At 30.0% G+C, this 12,354-nt stretch overlaps 1 protein-coding gene across 1 annotated transcript; it reads right to left on the minus strand.

The window, feature by feature from the left end:
• Positions 1-2,755: 2,755 nt before the first annotated feature.
• BDB00DRAFT_759413 (uncharacterized protein) lies at positions 2,756-3,286 on the minus strand (the record flags this gene model as incomplete). The annotated part of the gene is made up of 1 exon (XM_053119119.1): positions 2,756-3,286. The coding sequence occupies one exon, from the start codon at positions 3,284-3,286 to the stop codon at positions 2,756-2,758; it is 531 nt and encodes a 176-aa protein (XP_052982235.1).
• Between the last annotated feature and the right edge of the window lie 9,068 nt (positions 3,287-12,354).

Below are 12,354 nucleotides of genomic sequence, written 5' to 3' on the forward strand. Positions count from 1 at the left end.
CATGTATTATGAAAACATGGATATGTATGAGGACTTATACAAAGGTGAATTCAAAAACGAATACCAAGATCAGCATACATTTATCTGTTATGCACATAATAGTGGTCAGGATGATATTAAAAAATATACACCGATGGATAAAACAGTAGAGGAACTACAAGAATTAGCTGATACAGAAGAATATATGAAGGAACAAGAAGAAAAACATAATAGTAATAATACACAGAACAATAAACAATATAAACCGCCTCAACAAAATAATAGAGGATGGTCAACTGTAAAGGTACCACCATCAGTAGATTGTAGGCATTGGGAAGATGTGTTTAATGATATAAAATGTGATGATGTTGTAAATGATACTACTGATTAGGAAAACCCACCAGAAGATATAGAGAAACATAAATACATAGATGTAAGTACATCTGAATCAGAGAAAAGCAGTGACTGCAACATACCAAATAATATACCAAAACGTAAAAAGGAAAAAAGACACATTAAAAATAAACGGAGAAACAAGCAAATAGTAGAAGAAATACAGCCAAAAGAATCTATTAAAAAGCATAAGGATATAAAACAGGCTATAATAGATGATATAGATATAACAAAAGAAACCGACGTCAAAAATAAATCAACAGATACTAATATAAGTACAAGTATAACTAATGAATGCATAAAACATAAATATAATTGGGCAAGTAAACGAAAGGTTGATGCGGTCAGTTTCAATATGAAATTTTTTAATAAGCAAATAAGTAAGAGATTAATTTAGAGCTAAATACCATGTGTGGCCATATATTCATGTAGCATTTCCCGGGAATTAAACTTATCAACTGTTAACCAACTATTATCTTTTACACTATATCCAACCCACTTAACCTCAAATATGTACTTATTATCAGTATACACATGTCCTACAATCTTCTCAATTTCATATGAATTACTATGTTCTATATTTCTCTGTTCTCTTTGATTTTTTCTCTTGCGTTTAGATGTATTATTTTCAGTTTCGTCCTCACTATCTATAGCCATATCTATCGATTGATTAATGTTAAGCTGTAGAAATTTCTGCTGCATGTCAACCATTTCATTATATTCAGTATTTACTTTTTGCTCATTTGAAAATACTAAGTCAAGTTTGTTTTTCTTACTTGGGAATTCAAAATCTTTTCCATACCATAATTTATGATGTAGTTGTACCTCTATATTATACTTATTTACAAATCGCCATATATTAGTAAGAATACAAGCAACACAAAACTAAATATTATAATATCTTATATCGGTTATTTGCAATGCTGCATGATTATTATTAAATCGTTCAAATTTAGAGCCTATCATAGAGAACTGTGCTTCTATTGCTGAACGAAATGATCCAAACTTGTTATTAAAGTATGTCTCATTGATTATTAACTTTTGTCCTGGTTCTTTTCTTGTGGGATGTAAAAAATTACGATCATAAAAACTATATCCAGCATCTGTCGCATTATCTTTAAACTTTTGTATAAATAAGTTATATCCACCATCCATTCCTAAACAATCTGCCTCACTTATTTTTTTATATAGTTTCATATTAATAAACATAGTACCATCATTTCCGATAGCACATTTTTCAGATACTGAAACATGTGTAATTATTTCATTCATATCCTGTATAACTTGTGTACGTACAGCTGGCCCTTTTAATTTATATGAATATAACTATGAATGTGACTCATTTGGTTTATAATACTTTATTTTACTATCATGTCCATCAATAAATAGTGTAACATTCTTAAAACCATCTGGATTGTTTATTATTGCTGATAGAATGCGAATACGTGGTGATGAGAACATACTATCTAGATCTTGTTTTACCTTTTTATTCAATTCATTATAGTTAGTAATCCAGAACTGCTTATATAAATCATAAAATGTTGCATATAGCATAACAGTATGCATATCCTTTCCTGATACACCTGATACCATATGATATAATAATGTAAGTCCTTTTTCAATCTCGCAGTATGGCCCTGGATATTCAATATTTCCATATAAAACTGTAAGAAATAAAATACAGGTATAAATCCAAATCTATTAAGTAATACATCCTTTATATCATTTATTGTATTATTCTTCATATCTTTAATAGCTGTTCTATGATTAAATCTATGTTGCATTTCAGGCCAAGATTTATCAAGAAAAGTCCATTTATTATTAATTAAATTTTTAATTTCGATATCGAGTTGTTCAGTGTGTTGTGTTGTGTTCATTTTTATTTGTTGTTATGTACTTTAAACAATCGCTCTTTTTTTTCTCGTGGGAGGCTACCAATATAAATAAAAAAATTCAATTTTTATTATTTTTATTGTAAATCAATAATTAATTCGGCCACTGATGGTTATACCGATCATAGCAATTTGATTATCTATATTACAGCTAGTAGATTATAATTGGTTAGACAACTAATAGTAGGACGCCACAGGTTGATCAGGTCTGCGAAAAGAAGCTTGATTCTGGTATCATTGTTGCATTGACTATGCAAGGAAACGGCCAAATCCTTTTTGATACGTGCTTCGGAAGATGACTTGATTACGGTATATGCAATTCGCTGGAATAGTCTTGAAGCAATCGCTGACGAGTTTTCGTTGTCTATTGATTTATTCACACCTTCATGATTACAGTAGGTAAACACTGTATACAGTTGGCAGTAATGTGGCAAAGCGAGATGACTTGAAGCACGACAAAGGAAATAAGTGCTTGGATGGTGAAAATGTGATCAAAGCTGTCTTGCTTGGCCAACCAAATTGAAGGGCTCGATTGACTGTGTTGATTCATTTGACTCTATATCCTTGGCTTTTGTCCAGCTGTCTTGGTCGATAAATATCTTAGTATGTTTTGGTGATGCAGCAAAGTAAAAAGCCAAAGGTCCCACTTTGGGCTCTTCGTTCCGATCGAGGCGAACGATTAACATAATGAGACAATCGCATGATTGGGTGCCAATTACCAGCTTGGAGCCATCCCTTGTGCTTTGGATGCATGGCCAGAGGTTTGGGTACATTGGAGTGGTTGTGAGGATTGAGGAGGTAGCCAAAGTAGACAGTTCTCGGTGGATGTCAACTGATTTGGTTCGACCATAAACCTCTACCGTATTCACAAGATTGGCTTCACCATTGTTGACATTCATCAGGATTGAACCTGCCAAGCCTTGGGCACAGGCAAACTTGACATATAGCTCATGCGTCCAATCTTTGTTGAGTAAGAGTGCTGTCGTTTTGTCTAATTCGAAATATTGGTAGCCAGAAAGCATTCCTTTTAAGTATCATTATTTAATGAGAAACTAAATGTCTTTATTTTTTAAAAATAGTGTTATTTAATTGATGCTATCTAATTTTATTAATTTATTAAAAAAAATGTTTACAAAAATTTCTTTTAAAATTTTAGCGATCGCCCTATTCCCCCTTCGTATCCTGTAATTAACTTTAAACTTAGTTTGGGTTATTTCTAGTTATTGGTTTAAAATACTTATTTATGGATGTAATAGATTATTATAAACTTATTATTCTTTATTACAGAATAATATTATATCTATTATTAAGTTTATTAAACACAAGTATTACTATTCTACAGATAAAAATCATTTTAGATTTGTATCTGTATTTTTAATTCCTAATATTCTAGTTGATTCTATTCATCTTTATTTTATAGAATTTATTCACTTCTTAAATGATAATCTCTCTAATATTTTTACAGGCTCTTTAGGTTTAGTATTACTAGGTTTATTAATTTATATAAGTTCTGCCCCCAATTCATCTAATACAAATCCTTCATCAAAAAATACTTTTAATGTTAATTTTGGAGATGGAGGTGCAGGGTCAAATAATCATCCATCAAATAGTAATTCTAATAATGATAAACTAAATACTTCTCCTGGAGTTGCTGCGGGAGTTATTTCTAGAATAACAATAACTGCTGCAGTTAAAATTGCAAAAACAAATCCTAGAAATGGATTGTTTTAAGGTGTTGTTGGTACTATTGGTGGTTTTGCTACTTATGGATTAGGTGAAATGATGAATCATAACTATGAAGAAACAAACAAAATGAGAGAAATGTGTGAAAGAATGTATTATCACTCTATTGAAAGATCTGGTAGTCCTCTACTAGATGGAAACTTCAAAATTAATTCTCCAAATGAAAATAGTAATAATTTTATAGAATTAATTTCAAAATTCATTGAAAATCGACAAGATATATTTAATTTATCAAATGAATATTTTAGAGGTAGTGATAGAAATCCTACTCCTATTTTAATTTTATGTGTTTGTCTATTTATATTTAATAGAATTCTTGGTTGTTTCTTTTTAATTATAGGTATGTTAAGTAAACTAATTAAAATTGAAGAATGAGAATTTATTAAGAATAGACCTTTATTACATAAATTAGTTTGCCTTATTATTTCATTAAGAGATTGGAATAATTTTGTATTATTAATAATTATGTTATTATGTCATATTGGAATTTTAGCTATTTGCTATTATTTAAACGAATCATTCTGGGTTGATGATTCATATAAAAGATTATTATTATTATTTTATAATAATAATAAATAATCTCCCATGATATCAATATTTATTATCATTATTTTATAGAATTCTCCCCTGGTACCTTGATTTATGCCTTCTCGTGGCGGTACTGTAAGTATAGATAATTAATCTCAAAACTAAATAAATCATTACTAAAAATTAGATGCTATCTAATTACTTACTTACTTTAAAAATATGATGTTTACAAACTTATTCTATATTTTTAGTGATTGCCCTATTTTCCCTTCGAATACCTGCAATTTAAACTCTTTTACAGAGCTTATTTCAAGTTACATCAGGATTAAAACACCTGATGGTTTAATTACTAGTAATATCTAGATTAATACTCCGGATAATTTACTTTCAGCTTTATTACCTTCAGTGGTATGTATAAATAAAAACCCTTCAAAAAATAATATTTTAAATTCAACTTTTAATGGTATAAAAGATTTTTCTCTTACAAATGAAAATTCTAGTGGTTATATTACTATTAAAGAAATTTTATCAAACGATACTTTATCTCTTAAAGAAAAACAATTAAATTTAGAAGAAAAATTACATTCTTTATGGTTGAAAAAACTAGAAAAAATGAGTAAGTCTAAGGATTTCTGAAATATAAATCCTAGGTTTAGAAAATTTTTAAATAACTATAAGTTATTAGAAGATGACTTAAAAATGTATTTTGAAAATGAAAAATATATTAGAAACAAAAAATATCTTTTTATGTTTAAAGAAATAGATAAATCCTTGATGCTGTTCTTGATTTTAAGTTTGTTAATCCCCTTTATTATGAAATATGAAGATTATAAAGAACAATTAGTTATAACTTTATTTCATATATAGATTAGGAAAAACTTTATATAAAGAATATTTATATCAAAAATATATTAAAGAAGTTGATGATAAATCTCAGGATATTATAACTTTTAATTTATATTTGAAGAATTTTACAATGAATGAAGAGAATTTTATTAATATTGGTGGTACTGTTAATAGTTATTTGGATATGAAAAGTGATCTTTTTAATATCCTAGAATGATATGATGTTAAAAGTAAAAAAACTCATAGAGAAATTATTCCTAGTTACCAATAAAAAACTATATTAAATATTTAGGTATGATTAATGGTCATGAATTACCTATAGTATATCCACCTATTTATTGGGAATGAAATGATAACAAAGAATTTAAGACATATGGTGGATATATTACTAATAATATTAAGAATTTTAATCCTTTAATTAGAAGTAAAAGATTTACTGAATCAAATATTAAATTTATAAATAAAATGACAATTAAAATGGTTAATTATATGTCATCTATTGGTTTCAATATTAATCTTAAAGTATTAGATTTTCTAATGAATCTGCTACTTAATGATGATTTAATTATTAGAACATTACATTAGGAGACAGATGAAATGAGTGAGATTATTAAAAAGAATAATAAAGAAAAAGAATTTGAAATTACATCTCATAATAGTAAATTCTTATATAATAATTCAATTTTAACTATTGCTAAACTTTATAGAGATGTTGAATAATTTTATTTTACTTTCTTTTTAGACTAGAGAGGAAGAGTTTATTGCCAAGGGGGTGAATTAAATTTCCAAGGTGGTAAATTAGCAAGATCATTATTGTTATTCAAAAAAGGTAATGTATTATCTGAAAATGGATTAAATTCTTTAAAGGTTTATGGAGCAAATGCCTTTGGATTAAATAAATTATCTATTACCAAAAGATTAGAATGGGTTGATCAACATTTTTCAGAAATCTTAGATTTAAATTCAGGATTATGGAGAAAAGCTGATGAACCTACAGGATTTTTCACCTCCTAGCAGACATTTGAACTTTTATTTAGGCAGAAGGGATTTAATTTTAGGCAGAGTGGACATGAATGTTAATCTGAGTGGACAGGAATAAAAGTTAATCTAGACATGAATAATAATTGATCTGGACATGAATGAAAATCAAGCTGGACATGAATGAAAATCAAGCTAGACATGAATGAAAATCGATCTAGCCATGAATGAAAATCGAGCTGGACATGAATATAAATTGACCTGGACATGAATAAAGATCGATCTGGACATGAATATAAAACGATCTAGACATGAATATTACTTGACCTGGACATGAATATAAATCGATCTGGACATGAGTAAAATCAATGTGGACAAAATAAAAATCAATCTGTACATGAATGAAAATCGTTCTGGACAAGAATAATAATCAATCTAAACATGAATAATAGACAACCTGAACATAATAACAGTCAACCTGGACATTGTTTTAGTCAACTAAGACATAATAAAAGTTGAAGTAGATAATATATTAAGTGTAGCAGAGCAGAATATTTGAGTACTTAAGATTTTCAATTCAAGTCAAGACATAATAGAAGTTAAGCAGTGCAAAGCCAATGTCACAATATAGTAGTATGGCTGTTTCACTCGTGACAAGAAGCTTGTAGGCTAATGTACAGGAAATGGCAAGGGTGCATCAGAGATCACTACTGTATGCATAAGCCTATTTTGCTGCTGTGGGAACAGGGCCTGAGCGTTTCCCCTCCATTCATTTTACCCGGATTGAGTTTGAAACAAACTGGAGGCTGGTGGCTGAGGTAGGTGGAAAGTGTGGGGTTTGTTAGCAGCAGTATAGAGGAAAAAAACAACAACTAAAGATCCTTTTTTTTTCTCATTACCATTTGCCACGGCAAATCAACAGCTTCGACGCACACTTGTAAATGGCTCCTACTCTCTTCACGATGAATAAAAACAAAGAAAACAAAACGGCACAATCCACGGATTTATTGAAAAACGAAATGAAGGTAACTGTTTTCTTGAAAAAAGCATGTGCTCAAGATTGATAAGGAGTAGACCGCCGTTACTGCTTAAAAAACGCTGGGTAAGTGAACGAGGGAAGGAAAAGGTTACTGGTTGTGCTTGAGGTATAGCTTTAGTGGAGATATTATCATCCAGAATTACTGCTTCTTTCTCATTTTCTCTGTATATACTTGATGCACCATCTTGCACCATTTTAACGTCAGACTTGCGTGCGTAATACAACATCGTCCTCTACCTGCACAAACGATTCGTACTCACAACAAGAACGACGCAACAATCTTCTTCTCCATTACTCATACACAATCATATACAACATGGCGCTGATCCGCCATTGACTTGCAAAATATACAGCCTGGCGCATTTACTTCTCACTACCATATACGCCCATATTACATGATGACGACTATAACGCCGGTCTTTTGTTTTAATACTTGTACGCTCAAGCACATCATCATCGTAATGACGGTCATCTCTTTCTTTGCTGTTTGTATACACATCAACGCAATGATAATTATATTCTTATGATGCATACACACCACCACAACTATAATCCTCCTCTGCAAATTGCTATACTCGCACACACACGATGGCAACGACGATTACCTTTTCTTTTTGCATATGCCAACACAACATTGCCGGTCTTGATGGATAAGGTAGTTAGATATGCTGACGGGTGGAATGTAGGGTTTTATTAATGTTACTGTAGATGTTACAGCTGGGATAAAAAAATAAAAGCAAAAGATCATACATTATGTAGTCATTATGTTTCAGTTGTCTGCATAAACGGGTGTGAGATGGTATTGCATGTTATTACAAGTGCTTCTGTAAAAACTATAAATATAGCTCTGAGCGGTGATGATAATATGGCAGGGACAAAGAAGAAAACGCGTTTGTTGTTATGAAGGAGGAAGTTTTTTGCTATTACAACAGCAACTTTATTTATTGTTAATAACAACAACTATGAACAACCGACAAGTTAGTACCGTTGACGTCATTCGCTACGCTCTCTCTCACTCGACTGTACGTGGAGTTCTTGCACTCATTCTGAATGAAATCGTGTGCGTTCCTACTGCTCGATGGCAGTTCTTCAAGGATCGCATCTCGGAATTGTGTGGCTACAAATAGGTTCACAAACGCGAGACTGTGCATGGCACCAGACGCTCTGCCACGCAATATCAATAATTACAATAACCATCCTTCACCACGAAACAACATCCTTCGCACTTGTATAACTCTTATAGAACCTTCTTTTTTGTCTTTCTTATATATCGGCCATCATACTTTATTTTCATCCAATCCACATCAACACAAACGGAAAGAAACCCGTCAGTTATCCTTCTTGCTATCTACAGCTCATTCATCCATAAAGACCGGCGATGTTAACATTGTTATATGCAAAGTAATCGCGTCAGGCTGTATGTTTTGCAAGTCAATGGCGGATCAGCGCCATGTTGTATATGATTGTGTATGAGTAATGGAGAAGAAGATTGTTGCGTCGTTCTTGTTGTGAGTACGAATCGTTTGTGCAGGTAGAGGACGATGTTGTATTACGCACGCAAGTCTGACGTTAAAATGGTGCAAGATGGTGCATCAAGTATATACAGAGAAAATGAGAAAGAAGCAGTAATTCTGGATGATAATATCTCCACTAAAGCTATACCTCAAGCACAACCAGTAACCTTTTCCTTCCCTCGTTCACTTACCCAGCGTTTTTTAAGCAGTAACGGCGGTCTACTCCTTATCAATCTTGAGCACATGCTTTTTTCAAGAAAACAGTTACCTTCATTTCGTTTTTCAATAAATCCGTGGATTGTGCCGTTTTGTTTTCTTTGTTTTTATTCATCGTGAAGAGAGTAGGAGCCATTTACAAGTGTGCGTCGAAGCTGTTGATTTGCCGTGGCAAATGGTAATGAGAAAAAAAAAGGATCTTTAGTTGTTGTTTTTTTCCTCTATACTGCTGCTAACAAACCCCACACTTTCCACCTACCTCAGCCACCAGCCTCCAGTTTGTTTCAAACTCAATCCGGGTAAAATGAATGGAGGGGAAACGCTCAGGCCCTGTTCCCACAGCAGCAAAATAGGCTTATGCATACAGTAGTGAGTCTCTGATGCACCCTTGCCATTTCCTGTACATTAGCCTACAAGCTTCTTGTCACGAGTGAAACAGCCATACTACTATATTGTGACATTGGCTTTGCACTGCTTAACTTCTATTATGTCTTGACTTGAATTGAAAATCTTAAGTACTCAAATATTCTGCTCTGCTACACTTAATATATTATCTACTTCAACTTTTATTATGTCTTAGTTGACTAAAACAATGTCCAGGTTGACTGTTATTATGTTCAGGTTGTCTATTATTCATGTTTAGATTGATTATTATTCTTGTCCAGAACGATTTTCATTCATGTACAGATTGATTTTTATTTTGTCCACATTGATTTTACTCATGTCCAGATCGATTTATATTCATGTCCAGGTCAAGTAATATTCATGTCTAGATCGTTTTATATTCATGTCCAGATCGATCTTTATTCATGTCCAGGTCAATTTATATTCATGTCCAGCTCGATTTTCATTCATGGCTAGATCGATTTTCATTCATGTCTAGCTTGATTTTCATTCATGTCCAGCTTGATTTTCATTCATGTCCAGATCAATTATTATTCATGTCTAGATTAACTTTTATTCCTGTCCACTCAGATTAACATTCATGTCCACTCTGCCTAAAATTAAATCCCTTCTGCCTAAATAAAAGTTCAAATGTCTACTAGGAGGTGAAAAATCCTGTAGGTTCATCAGCTTTTCTCCATAATCCTGAATTTAAATCTAAGATTTCTGAAAAATGTTGATCAACCCATTCTAATCTTTTGGTAATAGATAATTTATTTAATCCAAAGGCATTTGCTCCATAAACCTTTAAAGAATTTAATCCATTTTCAGATAATACATTACCTTTTTTGAATAACAATAATGATCTTGCTAATTTACTACCTTGGAAATTTAATTCACCCCCTTGGCAATAAACTCTTCCTCTCTAGTCTAAAAAGAAAGTAAAATAAAATTATTCAACATCTCTATAAAGTTTAGCAATAGTTAAAATTGAATTATTATATAAGAATTTACTATTATGAGATGTAATTTCAAATTCTTTTTCTTTATTATTCTTTTTAATAATCTCACTCATTTCATCTGTCTCCTAATGTAATGTTCTAATAATTAAATCATCATTAAGTAGCAGATTCATTAGAAAATCTAATACTTTAAGATTAATATTGAAACCAATAGATGACATATAATTAACCATTTTAATTGTCATTTTATTTATAAATTTAATATTTGATTCAGTAAATCTTTTACTTCTAATTAAAGGATTAAAATTCTTAATATTATTAGTAATATATCCACCATATGTCTTAAATTCTTTGTTATCATTTCATTCCCAATAAATAGGTGGATATACTATAGGTAATTCATGACCATTAATCATACCTAAATATTTAATATAGTTTTTATTGGTAACTAGGAATAATTTCTCTATGAGTTTTTTTACTTTTAACATCATATCATTCTAGGATATTAAAAAGATCACTTTTCATATCCAAATAACTATTAACAGTACCACTAATATTAATAAAATTCTCTTCATTCATTGTAAAATTCTTCAAATATAAATTAAAAGTTATAATATCCTGAGATTTATCATCAACTTCTTTAATATATTTTTGATATAAATATTCTTTATATAAAGTTTTTCCTAATCTATATATGAAATAAAGTTATAACTAATTGTTCTTTATAATCTTCATATTTCATAATAAAGGGGATTAACAAACTTAAAATCAAGAACAGCATCAAGGATTTATCTATTTCTTTAAACATAAAAAGATATTTTTTGTTTCTAATATATTTTTCATTTTCAAAATACATTTTTAAGTCATCTTCTAATAACTTATAGTTATTTAAAAATTTTCTAAACCTAGGATTTATATTTCAGAAATCCTTAGACTTACTCATTTTTTCTAGTTTTTTCAACCATAAAGAATGTAATTTTTCTTCTAAATTTAATTGTTTTTCTTTAAGAGATAAAGTATCGTTTGATAAAATTTCTTTAATAGTAATATAACCACTAGAATTTTCATTTGTAAGAGAAAAATCTTTTATACCATTAAAAGTTGAATTTAAAATATTATTTTTTGAAGGGTTTTTATTTATACATACCACTGAAGGTAATAAAGCTGAAAGTAAATTATCCGGAGTATTAATCCAGATATTACTAGTAATTAAACCATCAGGTGTTTTAATCCTGATGTAACTTGAAATAAGCTCTGTAAAAGAGTTTAAATCGCAGGTATTCGAAGGGAAAATAGGGCAATCACTAAAAATATAGAATAAGTTTGTAAACATCATATTTTTAAAGTAAGTAAGTAATTAGATAGCATCTAATTTTTAGTAATGATTTATTTAGTTTCAGATTAATTATCTCTACTTACAGTACCGCCACGAGAAGGCATAAATCAAGGTACCGGGGGAGAATTCTATAAAATAATGATAATAAATATTGATATCATGGGAGATTATTTATTATTATTATAAAATAATAATAATAATCTTTTATATGAATCATCAACCCAGAATGATTCGTTTAAATAATAGCAAATAACTAAAATTCCAATATGACATAATAACATAATTATTAATAATACAAAATTATTCCAATCTCTTAATGAAATAACAAGGCAAACTAATTTATGTAATAAAGGTCTATTCTTAATAAATTCTCATTCTTCAATTTTAATTAGTTTACTTAACATACCTATAATTAAAAGAAACAACCAAGAATTCCAATAAATGTAAATAGACAAACACATAAAATTAAAATAGGAGTAGGATTTCCATCACTACCTCTAAAATATTCATTTAATAAATTAAATACATCTTGTGGATTTTCAAT

Source organism: Zychaea mexicana (genome assembly GCF_025766255.1).
Source record: "Zychaea mexicana strain RSA 1403 chromosome Unknown BDB00scaffold_17, whole genome shotgun sequence".
Taxonomy (NCBI): Eukaryota; Fungi; Mucoromycota; class Mucoromycetes; order Mucorales; family Lichtheimiaceae; genus Zychaea; species Zychaea mexicana.